The 17,010-nt window shown below is 45.3% G+C and overlaps 1 protein-coding gene across 1 annotated transcript; it reads right to left on the bottom strand.

Moving 5' to 3' along the window:
* Positions 1-380: 380 nt before the first annotated feature.
* Positions 381-6,529, bottom strand: LOC149278084 (uncharacterized). The gene is made up of 2 exons (XM_089502439.1): positions 6,481-6,529; positions 381-1,541 (listed from the first exon to the last, which is right to left on the bottom strand). The coding sequence occupies exons 1-2, from the start codon at positions 6,512-6,514 to the stop codon at positions 724-726; spliced, it is 852 nt and encodes a 283-aa protein (XP_089358565.1). The 5' UTR covers positions 6,515-6,529; the 3' UTR covers positions 381-723.
* Positions 6,530-17,010: the final 10,481 nt, after the last annotated feature.

Raw genomic sequence — 17,010 nt, 5'->3', positions numbered from 1 at the left:
GTTATAACCAGCCCAGTTTCTCCTTCATAGAGTGGGATAGAAATAAATCTTTTCTTATTATATTATGCTGGCATCCAAGTCGGCTCGTATCTCGTGTGTGTGTTTGCCTTTGCTGTTCTTATGGCTGGGAATGGAGCTGAGGACTGAGGAGAGAAGAAAGTGTGAGTTTTGTGCAAATTCACAACTTCTGTGCATCAAAGAGTCCAGTGTGTTGAAATAGCAAAGAACTTTATTGAAAACACATAGTATTTAAGCCAGAACTGCCCTCCCCAAACCAAAGAATATATTGAAACCCCCAAACCTAAAACTCCATCTTGTACCAAACCTAGCCCCTACCTACAATCCCCACCATCTATACTCCACTATTAACCAGCCCCACTTTGACATCCTTCTCACATGCACAATCTCTCCCTGCCCCATACATTTGAAGAAACTAGATCCCTTTCTGTTGCTACCGGTCCCCAACTTTCTTCAGCCAACATCCCACAAATACTGAATGATATCATTGCTATTCTAGCTAACTCCAAGAAATCCCAGCCCCCAATTTAGCTAACCTAAACCATGACCCATAATCCCCAGCCAAATTTATAACCCAAAGCAATTATATATACTAGTAGCAATTAAAACCTAAACTTAATAAAACATAACTTTAAAACATAAACAGACGTATGGACAGAAGAACCATACAAATAAATTCATAAGGGTTTTTTAGCACCTCTGGATTCACTTCTTGGATTTGTGTGTCTTCTCTCCTGTATTGCCTCTCTGGTGACTGAATAGGCCTGACCTCCAAGAAAAGCATTTTCCACACTGCTCGCATTTGTATGACTTCTCTCCTGTGTGGACTCTCTGGTGTATCAGTAGGCTTAACTGCTGAGAAAAACATTTCCCACAATGGTGGCATTTGTATGGCTTCTCTCCTGTGTGGACTCTCTGGTGTATCAGTAGTTCTGACAGCCAAGAAAAACAGTTCCCACAATGCTGGCATTTGTATGGCTTCTCTCCAGTGTGACTTTTCTGATGTGTCATTAGGTATGACTTCGAATAAAAACATTTCCCACAATGCTGGCATTTGTATGGCTTCTCTCCTGTGTGGATTCTCTGGTGTGTCAGTAGGTTTGACTGCCGGGAAAAACATTTGCCACAATGCTGGCATTTGTATGGCTTCTCTCCTGTGTGGACTCTCCGATGTCTCACTAAGTCTCCCTTCAAAGAAAAACAGTCCCCACAATGCTGGCATTTGTATGGCTTCTCTCCTGTGTGGACTCTCTGATGCATCACAAGGATTGACTTGTATGCAAAATGTTTCCCACATTGCTGACAGTTGTATGGCTTCTCTCCTGTGTGGACTCTCTGATGTCTCGCTAGGTTTGACCTCCGAGAATAACATTTCCCACAATGCTGGCATTTGTATGGATTCTCTCCTGTGTGGACTCTCTGATGTGTCACTAGGATTGACTTTAAACAAAAACATTTCCCACAATGCTGGCATTTGTATGGCTTCTCTCCGGTGTGGACTCTCTCATGTCTGACAAGTTCTTCTGTAAAGAAGGAAAATAATACTGAATATCAGAGTTAAGAGAGGAAAGTGTTAGCTCAAGATTTTGCCCTACGTTCAAGCCTCCCTATTTGAGATTATATTAATAAAGTTGGAGTGGGTGACCTGAGCATGACCCTGTTGCAGATGCCTCAAATCCATGAAATGATTATATCCTTACTCACAGGAGCTGGCAAAGAAGAGATTGTGGGGGAACTACCTTGAGGTAATCAGTAGAAGCAGATAGTCATACAGACTGTTGAAAAAAGATTCTTTTAAACATGTGCAAAATATTTTGATTGAAAAGTGGCATCATATCATGTGAGACGGCCAGAGAGAGATGAGTCAGAGCACATGGCATGATGCAAGCTAACTGCAGAGGACACTTCCTGCTGTGTGGCACCAGGAGGTGAATCACAACCAATACAGTATACAGGACACATGTGGATTGTTGTGGATAGGACTGGATTGGAGTTGTTTATAGAAGAGATGGTGAACATGATGGAAGTCAGAGAGGAGAGCTTGCAAATATTTTTATTATAGTGCAACTCAAGATAGAGAACCTCCAAAGATTCGGATGAAATCAACTGTGTCTGTGACTTATTTTTAAGTGTGAAATGTGGTCAGTGCATTGCCAATACCTATATCTGGAGATTTGCTTCTGTTCTTGATGTGTTATTGTTGAGCTCTGGGAGTGTCGCCTTCAGACTGTGCTATACATTGGCTTTGAATGGGACCAGAATTCAAAGCCAAGAAGGACCTGAGAGCTGGTGTGGTAATCCTTTTTGGCTGAAGTATTTCCACCAAACACCCATTTCATTTAATTCAGTTTAAGACAATTTTTTCCCAATGCAAAAAACTTTCTAAAGCAATTTAAACCTTTGTGAATGCTCAGTTTCTGCCCCCAAGCAACAATTTTAGTATAAATATCAGCCCCAACTGGCTGTTCTTCAGCATCAGTCCAGTTGCAGACAGACCCTCTGTTGATTTACATTGCTAAACACCTCTCTTCACTCACCAGCCCCACTTGCCATTGAAGTTACTGTCTTCTCTCCCCATTCTGGACCCACAGCAATTGGATTCGAGCTCCATCTAGGTTATGTATTACCATAAGCAAAGCCTAACATCTATTCACCACTCCTACCTTTGTTAGCTAGTTCTTGTGTGTTTTTGTGAACACCTATATGTGTGTGCATGCATGTACAGTGCACCTGTGTCATATGCGGGCACGCCTTATGTGGATTTCAGCATACACTAAAAGCCACACTGTGAAAAGGGGTGACATGCCCCATAAGGGTTAATGGTGCCTGTGTCTGTGGCAGGAGCGGCTGCTCCACTGGCGGAGTGCCATTCATTTAAATAGGACCCAAGAATAAACAAATTCCCCTAAAGCTGGGGGGAGAGTCCGGAACGGGATGACTCCCAAGGTTGCTTGGGCCCAGAGTACTTGAGGGAACGCCTTCTTCCCTATTGTCCGTCCCACACACTAAGGTCCTCTGGAAGAAATCTACTACAGCCAAAAAAATCTAGGCTAACATCAGTCTCCCAGAGGGGCTTTTCTATTACTGCTCCAAAACTATGGAACGACTGTCAGAAGAGATCTGTCACATTCCCACTCTGACAGCTTTTAAGAAAGCACTCAAGACGGATCTCTTCCGGCAGGACTTTCCAACCTAGTTATCCTCCCCAGATATAGAGATATTTGTCCCCTCATCTGTCTACTCTTCCCCGCCTATGTTTCTACCTATTTTTTAAAATGTCTTTAATGTTTTTTAATGTTTTTACTGTTTTTATAGTATTACTGTTTAATCCTGTTTTAATAATGGGAATGGGGGGGGGGGGTAGGTCAAGGTTTTTTTTTAAATTCTATTGTAATTTGATCTATTTTATTGTTGTAACCCACCCGGATTCTTCATATTGGGTGGGCTAGAAATAAATTATTATTATTATTATTATTATTATTATTATTATTATTCTCTGGCTTTGCTTCGTGAACGAAGATTCAGGAAGGACTCATCCTGCACTTTGTACAAGCGCGTTGGTGACTAAAAAGGCCAATTCGGGATAAGCAGATCCGGTTGCAGAAAGCACAGCAGAAAGTCTCCTTGGGTGATGTTTCCAGGTTGCGGTTCTTTCTGCGTTGTCGTTTCTCCTCTAGGCTCATTCGGCGTGAGCTTTCAAAGAAGGCTGCAGCGTCATGGATAGTGCGTCTCCATGTCTCCCGATGCAAGGCCAGGGAAGACCATTGTTGGTGATCTATCTGGCCAAGCCTGAGATGTTGTTTTAGGGAGTCCTTGTATCTCTTCTTTGGGGCGCCCCTCTTACGCTGACCTGTGGCAAGTTCACCATAGAATACTATTTTGGGGAGGCGATGGTCCTTCATCCTAGAAATGTGTCCTGCCCAGCGCAGTTGCATCCTCAATAGCATGGCCTCAATGCTGGTGATCCCTGCTTGCTCAAGGGCAGCAACATTTGTCACCTAGTCAGTCCAGTGTATATTTAGAATTGTGCATAAACAGCGCTGATGAAAGCGTTCAAGGAGTCGTAGGTGTTGGCGATAAGTGACCCATGTTTCAGTCCCATAGAGGAGAATAGACAGTACAATGGCTCTATACATACTGATTTTTGTGCTTTGCCTCAAGTTTGTTACTCCAGACTCTTTTGTGAAGCCTTCCGAATGCGCTATGTGCCTTTGCCAGTTTGTTATCGATCACTTTATCATCATCATCATTATTATTATATATTGCTGTTGCCCCAATATTTCCTTTGAGCTAAGTATGAAATTCCCCTGAAAGCATAGCACTTGTGAGTGTCCTCCCCAGACTCCAGCATTTCGGGTAACAAAGGGCCTCTGGAATCAACCATGGAGAGAAAAAGGAATTTTTCTGTCGCCCTTTCCTCTCTTCATAGACATTGCTCATAATTTCTAAATGGAACCCCCTAATATGTTTGAAAACAAGGACCTGAGCTGGTTCTCACCAGTTCAGTTTTTAAAATCTGTCAGGTTGGTGGCTGCCTCCCAATCCCCAAGGCCCCTCTCCTGGCCCTTCCCAGAAGTCCCTGCCTCTCCGCACAGAGCTAGGAGATTCTGGCTTTGCTCTTGCCTTCCCCTCCTGGCTCCCATCTGCCAGATCTCCTTTCCTTTCACCCTCCGCTCTCCAACCTCCCTTCTTGCCCATCTGCACCGCTTCAGCATCTCATTTTCAGCCTCTCTTCCCTGCCTTTCTATTTTTCACTTTCCCTTCATCTCTCTATTACAGACACAAACCCACAGAGTGTGATGCATAAAAGGGATCATAGAGTCATAGAGCTGGAAGAAGCCGCAAGGGCCATACAGTCCAACCGCCTGCCATGCAGCAACTCTCAATCAAAGCATCCCCAACAGATGGCCATCCAGCCGCTGCTTGAAGACCTCCAAGGAAGGAGACTCCACTACACTCCGAGGAAGGATTTTGTTCCACTGACAACCAGCCCTTACTGTCAGGAAGTTCCTCCTAATGTTGAGGTGGAATCTCTTTTCCTGGAGCTTACATCCATTGCTCTAGTTCCTAGTCTCTGGAGCAGCTGAAAACAAGTGTGCTGCATCCTCAGAATGACATCCCTTTTAGGCCCATTTGTTGAGAAAGGCAGGATAATCAATATACAAATAATTCATTGGCAACGGGAGAGCAAGGGGGCTGGGATCTGGACTCCAATTTTGGTGAGGGTCAAGCACCAGGGAGGAGCCTTAAAACATCTGTAAGACAGGCATGGACTACTGATGGGGTTTGGAGAAGATCTCAGGGACAACCCCACATTGTATTGCTGGGGGGGGGGGGAGATGAAATAATATTTTGCCCCTCAATATTCCAAAACATCCCTTTGGGGAAGTGGAGGTCATTTTGCCACTGTTGGGCCCTCTCTAAACCATTGCAGGCCCAAGGGAGAGCTTTCTCCTAATAAGACTCTCCAGAGCCTTAAAAGGATGGAAGAAGGGCCAAAAGAGGTAGGAAACATGCTCGCGGATGTGCTGAGTACAATTTGGGTGAGAAAAGCATTAATCTCTATGGCTTCTTCCCATAAAATCCTAGAATTGGCAGTTTAGGATGGGTTTTTTAGAATCCTTAGAACCTGGAGAGCAATAGTGCCTCACTGAACTACAGATTCAAATATTCTATAGGATGTTGCTATCACAATTAAAATACGCTTGAAATGGATCGAGGACTCCTAGTAGACTGCAAGTTGAACATGTGCCAACATTGTGATGAGGCAGCTAAAAAGGCAGCTAAATGTGATGCTAGGCTGCATCAATACAAGAATAGTTTCTAGAACAAGGGAAGTAATAGTGCCACTCTATTCTGCTTTGGTCAAGGCTCACTTGGAATAATGCTGTGTCCAGTTCTGGGCCCCACAATTCAAAAAGGATGTTGACAAATTGGAGCATATCCAAAGGAGGGCAACCAAAGTGGTGAAGGGTCTGGAAACCATCAAGCTCTATGAGGAGCAGCTTAGAGAGCTGGTTATGTTTGGCCTGGAGAAAAGAAGATAAAGAGTTGATATGATATCCATGTTTAAATATTTGAAAGGATGTCATGTTTCGCAAGGAGCAGACTTGCTTTTTGCTGCTACAGAGAAAAGGATACAAGCCACAGTGAAAGAGGTTCCACCTAAACATTAGGAGGAATTTTGTGACAGGAAGAGCTCTTTGACAGTGGAATATACTCCCTTAGAGTTTGGTGGAGTCCTCTTCTTTGGAGGCCTTCAAAGAGAGGCTGGATGTCCATCTCTTGGGGGTGATTTGAATATGTATTCTTGCATGGCAGAAGGGGGTTGAACTGGATGGCCCTTGTGGTCTATTCCAACTCTATGACTCTATAATTCTAGTGGAACCATAGCAACATGATAATGTAGTATGAAAGGGCCCCCAGTCTTTATAGAAAGAGCCATGGATTCAGGTTCCTTACCTACAGAAGCCACATTCTCATAATTGTCCATCATTACATAATTGTACAAAAGTTTCTGTTTCTTCGTCAATAGTTTCCATTCGTCCTCTGAGAAATATACTGCCACATCCGCAAAGGATGTATAAGCAAAAGGGGAGGAAAGGACATGGTGCATCCAAATATTATTTCATCACTTTACAATTCAGTCCAGGAAATAAATTTTAAATTCTGTTAGGAAGCAAAAAGCTACTGCCTTTGAGATCAGTTTGTCTTGAATCCTTTCAATATAATATACAATATAATAAAAAATATAATTTAGGCCATGGCTGGGATATTGAGGATGGATTAGGATACTGACTATCCAAAAACATAAGAGTACATTTAGCCACAAAAGAATTATGGTGTATTTAGCCATTTCTTGCCAAATTTCAGAGGCAAACGTCATTTTAAAAAAAACAGTTCTGGGGAGCACTCTGGACTTGAGAGCCACTGGGCCCACCCCCAATTTAGATCCAGAGTTGGTCTCCCATATCCCTAACATTTCATAGACAGGAAAAGCAAGGCACATGTGTGCAAGCAACACCAGAAGGTGGTCATGATGGCCAAAGTTGTTTATGAGGAAGATCACACAAGCTAGGAATGGCACAGCAGTTTGCTTTTGGCTCAGCCTCATGGCAAGGGAAGACCCTGGCAACTTCTCTCCTCTCCTCTCCCCCCTTTTCAGTTGATGAGGTACAAACTCCTTGGAAGTCATTTTGCAGCAACCCAAGAGAGCGGAGGAGAAGGGGGAAAGTGGGAGGAGGAGAGGGAAACCGGGACATTTTAAAAGCCTCTGAAAAGTGGGGTGACCGAGAATTAACCAGGACTTTCTCTGCCAAACTGGGACAATATGTTCTCCACTTGCTTTCATGAGCTGGCCCAGCAATTACACAAATGAAACTAATAGTCAGGATGGCGACTCACCAAAGAGTTGTACTTCGACAGCCTCTTTCTCTTGGAGCCCAACTCCCTCTGCTTGGCCTCTGTGTTGGCCATTAGGTGGGCAATGGGGGTCCTGGTGGCCCTGCACTTGGGTCTCTTCCAGCAAAATATGCCCCAAAGGTGTGTAAAAGGAGACTGAGATGAGGTTCCTGAGAAAAGAGACGAGGGTTAGGCTTGGTTTGTCAAGAAATCCTGCATCACTCAAAGACACAGAGAACAGCATGCTGCTAGTGAGATACGCAGGTGCCATATGCCTCCTTTGGGCCAATGCAGAGATGGGTATCTCTTTCCTCCCTCTGCACCAAACAAAGCCCCCTGGACCTAGCATAGATTCACTGCAGCTCCCCTACACAACAGGTACTCCATGTTAAAACGCTTTTGACGTTGCTATGTTGCACAGCACATGAAGCTAAACGTTAATGTATGGCGCCAGATTCTCCACCTTGACTGTAGTCAGTAGCCTATGAGCTGAAGAAACACCTGTCGCTTTCTCAGTGAGCAAAGAGACCCTGTAATCTTCTCTCAGATGAGGCTTTTATTCCTATAAGAAGTTCCACTGTGTACAACACTATATACATCGACAACCTCCACCATCCACACCAGTAACAACCCACTCTGAGGCACACACTGTCTGACTCTTCCTCAGTGACAGTTGAGAATGACAGTTGACAGTTGCATCAACATTCCAATGATGCACTGTTTAAATGCTGACACATCTAACTGCCACTAGAGCTGTCAATGACTTCCACAACAGCTCCATCTAGTGGCCACATGCATGTCATTTCCTGAGACCTGTTCACCATGGTCCTGACACTCCATGCCTTGTGAGAGTGGAGGGGGGTCAGGGGATGGGGAACTGGAAAGGACCCTGGCTATGTCCCTGTAGCTAGATGTGAAATGAGCGCATCATCTGCTGAAACCTCCTGACCTCCCCAGTGACCCTCAGAGGAGAATGCCTTCCTTTGGCTTCTGGCTAGAGAAACACAGCTGGAGGCTTCTCCAATGCCTCGCACCCAACACTCTCATCAGGCATGGAATGACCATGGAGCATGGCTTCCACAATTCCCATTTTGCATTTTGTATTCCTTCTAATTTCACATCTATTTTAAACCTCTCCCTCATTTGACGATAAAGATACCAGTGACAATCTAGGCCAGATTCTTTAAGTTCTTCTTGTGTTTTGATCTCTAGTTTTCCTTGCGATTCTTTCAGTACATCCTTGTATCTCAACCATTTAGTTTTCTGGATACCTTTCCTCCCGAAAAGAGCCTCATGCGGCAAACACCATAAAAGTATTTTTGGACATATTCTACACTTGTTTTCCCCAGATCTTCAATAGAGCTTTTCTTACGAAATGATTTGTGCTTTCTTTATGAACTTTCTCTTTACCGTAAATTAGGTATCCATGCCACCCAAATCTTAAATGTTCTCCCTCCAGAGATAACAATTGTTCATTCTCTATCATAACCCATTCTCTAATCCAGACTAAACAATAAGCAGCATAATAAAGTTTTAAGTTTGGTAAACCCAGCCCTCCTCTACTTTTGTCATCACAAAGTATTTTCGTTTTTATCCTGGCTCTTTTTTTTATTCCAGATACATTTTGAGATTTCCTTTTGCCATAGATTCAAGGGTTTTTCATTCTGGATGATGGGTATCGCTTGGAACAGAAACAGTATTTCAGGAAGTAAACTCCTTTGGATCAGTGATATTTTTCCTAATAGCCATAAGTGTAATTTCCCCCATTTTTCTAGGTCTTTTCTGATTTCCTTCCATGTGTCTCATAGTTATTGTGAAATGGATATGAGTTTTTATTTGTTATATTTATTCCTAGATAATTAACTTTCTTTCCCACTTTAAATCCACTAATTTCTTCCAGGATTTGTTCTTCCTTTTCCCCATATTTTTTGTTATTAATATTGTTTTGTCTCTCTTTACTTTTAGTCCTGAATCATATTTCAATTCCACTATTACATCCATCAATTGTCTTAGGCTCTTTTCTGGGTTCTCCAGGGAATACAAATGTCGTCTGAGAAGACTCTCATTTTAAACTCGGTTGTTTTTAATTTTTATTCCATTAATCTTATTTTCTAATCTTATACTATTATTCTGTGCTTCAAGGATCAGAATGAACAAAAGGGGTGAAAGTGGGAAAGCTTGCTATTTACCTTTAGAAATCTCAAATTCCCCTGTTTTTTATAGTTAACAATTAGTTTGGCTCTTTGATCTTTATACATTGCCTTTATCCATCTTAAATAAGAAGCTCCTATTTCGATTTTTTGAAGTGGCTCAAATAACATATTCCATCCTAAGTTATCGAAGGCTTTTTCTAAATCGATAAAAATAAGTGCAAGTTATTTTTTATAAACCCAGTGAAACAAACACCTCACAAAGCTCTAGTAAACAACATGTACACATAGTCCCCATACAAAGCACACACTTGCGCACTGTGTGTCTGGGGTCTGGAAATCTCACTTTCTAGGAAGACAATGCTGCCAGAGACTGGATTTGGGGCTTTATGCCTGCAAAGCATGGGCTCAGTCTCTCAGCTGCAACCCTTCCACACAATCCTGGACTGAAACATTTAAACAAAGGTCCTCTTCCAGCTCCAGGAATAAAGGCCTACCTTCAGCACAAAGACCCTGATTCCTGCAGCCCCAGAAAGGGCTCTTCTGTAGTCCTTTATGGCCGGAGCTTCCCTGGGTCAGAGGCCGTCTCCTCAGCCGTAGAGAAGGGTTGCTCTGAGTGCGAAGGAGGAGGAGGTCCACAGGGCTGAGGGAGGGAAGGCAATGGGGGAAAGGTCAGTGCCAATGGCCATGGAGGGCAGAAGGTGACAATGCCTAGGAAACTCCTCTGAGTCCCAGCCATTCTAGGAATGAGTGGCAGGAGTGAGTCCACGGGGCTGAGGGGGTCTCCTTTCCCAAAGGGGGAGGCAAGGACTGGTGGGACCCTCCCCAGTTAGGGCCCAAAGGGAGGGTCTCTTTCCCCACCTCTCTCTCCCAGACCCCAAAGCACAGCCTCCCCACTGGCCCTAGCTCCCTTCCTTAGACCCCCACAGGCCCGCCCCTTCCTTCCTTCCTTCCTTCCTTCCTTCCTTCCTTCCTTCCTTCCTTGCTTCTTCCCAAAATGGAAGACCAGAGGCACCAAGAGACACACTTCCTCTCTTTTGACCCAAGGAGCCTGGCCTCCTTCTCTCTTTGGACCCTCAGGAGAGAAAGAGAAGCCTCTGTTCAACTGAGGCCTCAGAGAAGGTTCTGGAACATTATTCCCAACAGTCACAAGCAGCACAAAATGGCCTCCAGAACACAAAATGGCTGCTGGCTCTTGGTCCTCCTTTGCTTTCAAATACAGTGGGCCCCTGGTATACACGGGGGATACTTTCCAGACCCCCCCGCATATACTAAAATCTGTGTATGCTCAAGTGCACGCGTGCCGACATTGGGACCAAAAGTCCCTCTCCTGGGAAAAGACAAGGCCACAATCTTTTTTCCTGGTCATCTAGATGTCTTGTGTGATGGGATTATTTGTTTAGCAATGAAAGCTCTTCCCTGGAGATCTTTCCAATCTGCTTTACTACACTGACAGAAGTCTATGGCAGCGTCACCTAATCAGCAGATTTATTTATTTATTTATTTATTTGATTTTTAGTATTTCTGGAGGTCAAGTTCTAGAGGGCCCTCTTCCTATACTTGACAATAGAAATAGGAAGACCACATATTCAGCCACTAGGAATGGCTTCCTTTCATGGTGGCTCTAAACCAGGTGTCTCATTGCATCAAAATGGAGGACCAACCCTGTCTCAAAGCCATGGGTTCAATGCTCTTTTAGGAACAGAAGAAGTCCTCCTGAGGACACTCTGAGGGATGCCATTGGCTGGAGTCCCAGTCCCTCCCACATCCCACAGAGAATGACATCACTGCTACGGAAGGCTCTCTTGACCAATCAGAGAGCAAGATAAAGGTTCTTCTGGAAGCTTCCATGAGAAGGAGATACAAGGCCTGAGAGACCAAGAGACAGTTGGGGGAATTGTGTCGGTTGGAGATCGAGAGAGAGAGAGTTAAAGAGCGGATCTTGGAAGTTAGTCTCAGAATTGGACGCTTACGTCTATTTATTAGATTGTATGAATTGAATATTATATACTTACAAATATTGTACCTGCAAGATTCTTAATATCTTGCATGACTGATATTTTAGTTATATTTTATTATCTATAGTAACTATCACCTTGGAGTATCTACTACTCGACGCTCCTTTTACAAGTGTCTTGGCTCGGTTGATGCTTGGAAAGATCAGTAAAGAAGTAGAAATAAGGTTCCTTAACTGGTCCCAGTGTAGGTTAAGGGAAACCCTTTTATAATTCACTGGATGATGGCAGCGTGATTTCAGGAAGTTAAGGGTCTGCTGTGCTAAGAGCCATAATGTCTAAATGTCTAATAACAATTTGTAATCCACTCTGATAGCCTTTTGGCTGAAGAGAGGGGTATAAAATTGTTGTTGTTGTTGTTGTTGTTGTTGTTATTATTCCAGGGCCGCAGTTTGGCTGCTTGGACCACCGGAGATCTTCACAGTGAGTCAGTTGGAAAAGCCCATCTCACTCCAGAAAATAAAAGTACTTGAGGAGTTTGCACTCTACGTCTTTCTGTAATAATAGCTACAAAACTGACAATAGCTTTTGGGACATTTAGTCTTTTATAAACAAATATGGCAGATTTAAATGCTGCTTTAAAACCTCTTTCCATCTGCCAGCTTTGTGCTGGTTTTGGGGGGAAATGCCCTGGCCCAGTGCTAGGGAATCCTGGGAAATGGAGTTTCTTGTGGCACCAGAGCTCTCTAACAGAGATGGCTCAATGTCTCACAAAACTACATTTCCCAGAATTCCCTAGCACTGAGCCAGGGCAGTTAAAGCAGTCTCAGACTGGATTATTGCTACAGTGTGTATTGTACCTAGGTGAGCCTTGGCAAGTTACACTCTCTCAGCCTCAGAGGATGGCAATGGCAACCCCTCTCTGAAGAAACCTGCCAAGAAAACCCATGGTAAGGTTGCCTTAGGGTTGCCATAAGTTGGAAGTGAACTGAAGACACACATGAAGAAAAGAAAAAAGTCTGCAATTATTTCTCAGGTTGTACATGGGAATGGGAGGCAGTGTGGTGCAGTGGTTTGAGTGTTGGGTTACAACTCTGGAGGCCATGATCCACTCCTCCATGAAACCAGCTGGGTCCCTTGGGCAAGAAGTCACACTCTCTCAGCCTCAGGGAAGGCAATGGCAAACCTCCTCTGAACAACTCTTGCCAACGAAACCCCAGGAGAGGCTCCCCAGAAGTCGGCAATGACTTGGAGCCACTCCACAAAATACGACAAAGACTCAAGAAAGAGACAGTGTGGTTCAGTGGCTGGAGCATTGGACTATGACCCAGGAGCCCAGGGTTCAAATGCCCTTTTGGCCATGGAAACCCACTGAGTGACCTTAGGCAAGAAGTCACACTCTCTAAGCCTCAGAGGGAGGCACTTGCAAAACCACTTCTGGACAAATCTTGCCAAGAAAAGCCTGCAAGGGCTTTCTTTAGGGTTGCCATAAGTCAGAAACAACTTTAAAGCACACAGTGACAAAAGAGAAGTAACACCACTAACACAAGGCAGCTAGGGAGAAAGAAAGAAAGAAAGAAAGAAAGAAAGAAAGAAAGAAGACGTGGGAGTTGTAGTCCTTGTTTATGAGTGTCATGGCCAGCCAAGATCAGCTCTCGGAGGATGAGGAGGAGGATGAGCCTCCTCCAGAGCAAGGGCTGATTGAGGCAACGCCAGGTGCTGTTCCTGCCCTGCCAGGTCCCAGCTGTGATCCTCCAGCCCCAGAGGAGGAGATTCAACCAGGTCCTAGTGCCGAAGAGAGGCCTTCTTTGGTACCACTGCCTAGTGGGGACTCTGGGGACGAAGCTTGCATGCAGGTGCCTTCTTTCAAAGAGAGAAGAGCCGAGAGTGCTTGCAGGCGCAGATCACAGAGAATTGCCGAGAGGCAATTAGCCAACCAGCCTCAGGTGGCACGAGGGAGAGTTTCCCTTACTTAAGTGGGAGAGAGACTAATGCTGGTTGCTAGAGTTTATTGCATGATCTCTCGGCGTGATTGCTGCTAGCACTAGCTCCTAGTGTTTGGATTCTTTGTTACCTTGACCTTGGACCGGACTTGGTTATCTCTTGGCTGTTTGACCTTGGACTGTTTGATCAACGTTGTTTCTCGGTATCCTGACTTCGGCTTGACTCTCGGAACGTTTGGACTTCTGGAATACTGAACTCGGCTTGTTTTCTCGGACTGCTCTCAGACTGATTCCTTGCAAGGTCTGCTTTACTTTCACTTCCACTGTGCTAAGGCTCTGTTATCAGCTACTGTCAAGTGTCTGCTGGCAGCATTCCCGGACAATGAGGGACTGGAGGGGCCTTACTGCAGTGCAGGGCCCCCTCCTCTTTCTGGCCCTGTGGATTCTGGGAGATCAAGTCCAGGAAATAAACTGTAAATCCCATTGGCAAGAGAAAACGCTGCTACTGCCTTTCAGATCCAGTTTGCCCCAAATCCTTTATGAGGCCAGAAACCCCTTTTTAGGAATTGAACACCGAATATCTCAGGAAGGCTCTCTATCTCCCAAGACCCCCTCCCTCCAGGACCTCCTTCCACTCTTCCCTCAGTCTCTCTCTCTCTCTCCCCTGAAGGCCGCCAACTGCCAAGCGCTGAGGCAGAGGCAGCCATTTTGTGTTCTGGCAGCCATTTTGTGTTCCAGCGACCATTTTGTGTTCTGGCAGCGCTTTTGTGTTCTGGTGGCCATTTTGTGGTGCTTGTGACTGTGGGGAATAATGTTCCAGAACCTTCTCTGTGGCCTCAGTTGAACAGAGGCTTCTCTTTCTCTCCTGAGGCTCCAGAGCGAGAAGGAGGCCAGGCTCCAAGGGCAAAAGGAAAGAAGTGTGTCCCTTTGTGCCTCTGACTCTCCATTTTGGGGCAAAGGAAGGAAGGAGGGAAGGGGCCTGTGGGGTCTGAGGAAGGGGAGGCAGGGACTCAGGGCCAGTGGGGAGGCTGGACTTTGTGTGCTGGAGGAGAGAGGTGGAAAAGAGACCCTCCCTTTGGGCCCTAGCTGGAGAGGGTCCACCGTAGGGTTGCCATAAGTGAGGACCTCCAAACCGGGACAAATGTAGGACAAATGCAGGACAACGTTTTCAAATGTAGGACACATTTTATAAAAATGGAGGACACTCAAAAATTGAGGCTTTTTTTAGAAATGTTAATATAAATCCATGTTTCTTAGGCATGATCAAAATGGAGGACATTTTGACATTATTCGTAGACAGATCACGGAAATGTACTTCCCTTTCTGGCCACCCCCCTCTCCCCATTCCAAACAGCACATTTGAGCATTGAACATGGCTTTATTTTAACATTGCCTCTTGCATATTTCAGAGGCTTATTCCACAACCAAACCCTTTGGTCAAGGGACTTTGGTTTTTCTTCATTTTGACTTGTTTTGTCTGTATTCCTCCCCACTAAATAAAGGAGACATGAAATGGAGTTAATGGGTACAAGTTGTTCAACAAAAAAGTCTTGTGAGACTCTGTAGGCAAGAGGTGCACCATGTTAAGAACTGCATTAAGCACACTTAGGCTGCTGCCACACTGCTTTCACTCTCATCACTCCATCCTATGGAATCCTGGGATTTGTAGTTTGTTGTGGTGCCAGGGCTGGGCTTTGAAATCTCAGGCATAAGAGAGGCAAAAGGCTTGGGCTGCATCTACACTGGAGAAATAATCTGGTTTGAGACCACTTTAACTGTCTTGGCTGAATGCTGTGCAATTCTGGGAATGGTGGTCTGTTCCAGCACCACAGCAGAATGGCAGTTAAACCCCTGGAAAGCTCTCTGACCAAGGTGACCAATGCCCTCACCCCAAAATGTAGGGCACCCAAGCAAAAATATGTAGGACATGGCCAAAAATAAAAGCTAAAAACACCCATGTAATTATAAATCCATGCTTCTTAGCCATGATCCAAATGGAGGACATTTTGAAATGTGACAGAAGAGGACATGTCCTGGAAAAGGAGGAGGATGCCTGGTCACCTTGTCTCTGGTCCAAAACACACTGCAGAAATAAAACAATGCTGGACTGAAATGCCCAGAGTTCCTCACCAAAGCTGCATCCACACTGAGGAAATAATCCAGTTTGATAGTGACTTAACTGTCCTGGGTTACTGCTGGGGAATGCTGGGAATTGTAGTACATTGTGGCCCCAGAGCTATCTCTAACAGGGAGTCCCATAACCCTCCAAACGTAGTTGAACTGCAGTGCCCAGAATGCCTCCCCAGGTGCATCCACACTGAGGAAATGGTCCAGTTTGAGACTGCTCAGTGCTGGGGAATCCTGGGAATTGTAGTCTATTGTGGCCTCAGAGCCATCACTGACAGAGAAGTCTCAATGTCTCCCAAACACTAGCATTCCCAGGATTCCCTAGCACTGAGTTAAAGCAGTCTCAAAGCGGGTTATTATTCCTGCAGTGTGTGTGAGAGATATAAAAGCTAGGGACTGGATTCATTTGGAGGATCTCTGTGTCCAAAACACACTGCTTGGACTGCCAGGGCTCAGTGCTATGGATTCCTGGGAATTGTAGTTTATTGTGGCATTGAGCTTTGGCAGTTAAAGGGGTCTCAAAGTGCAGAGGGGGGGGGGGAGAGAAAAGCCAGGGAGTGTGAATGAGCTCTGAGAGGAGGAGGAGGAGGAGGAGGAGGAGGGAGGGAGCCAAGGGAAGTGGCCAGGACCACCAGAGGAGCCCCTGCTTTTCCTCATCATCGCAGCCTTCTCACTGCTGGCAAGAGGCTCTGCCCCCAGCCAGGCAACGCCTCCATTCAGTCTCCTTTTGTCAAAAGAGCTCTGGTGCCACAAGAAACTACAATTCCAAGAATCCCATAGCACTGAGACATGGATGTTTAAGGGGGGGGTCAAACTAATTCTGCAGCCTTTGCTACCCCAAAGCCTTCTATTATTTACCAGCAACTTGCAAGGCAAAATCTCTTCCTTCCAAGCCCTTGAAAACCAACCCAAGGGGAGGGGGGCTGATTGCTTCTTTCCCATTGGTCAGCTTCGGGAGAAATTTGCATATTACAAGGAAAGGTGTTTAGGGCCTCAAAAACGACCCTGTGATAAAGAATTACAACAATACTGAGTGCTATACATTTAAAAGATGAGGCATTTAGACTCCCAGGGAAACAGGAACGATTGATGGCCTTTTTTTCTTTGCTCACTGTAACCTGAAAGTAATGCCTTTTGCAGGGTATATATACCAAGTGGGCTGGCAATAGCTCTGAGTGGCAGATGTCTTGAAGCCCTGCTCTCTAGGCTAAGCCAGGCAGGGAGGCAGGGAGGGTGGCACACAGCCATGGGGAGGGCTGGAGCTGCCTCCAGGGCCTTGCTGGGGGGGAGGTCCCGGGGGAGGGGCTAAACTGGGGCGGGACCATGTGGCCCCGCCCCAAACCGGGAAAGTCCTGCCCCCAGGCGGGATATGGCAAGCCTAGTCCACTGGTCCTTGCCTCCCCCTTTGGGAAAGGA

Source organism: Sceloporus occidentalis, unplaced genomic scaffold, assembly GCF_023333645.1.
Source record: "Sceloporus occidentalis isolate IW3139 unplaced genomic scaffold, rSceOcc1.0.p SCAF_202, whole genome shotgun sequence".
Classification (NCBI taxonomy): domain Eukaryota; kingdom Metazoa; phylum Chordata; class Lepidosauria; order Squamata; family Phrynosomatidae; genus Sceloporus; species Sceloporus occidentalis.
This window is presented reverse-complemented; position numbering and strand designations above follow the sequence as displayed.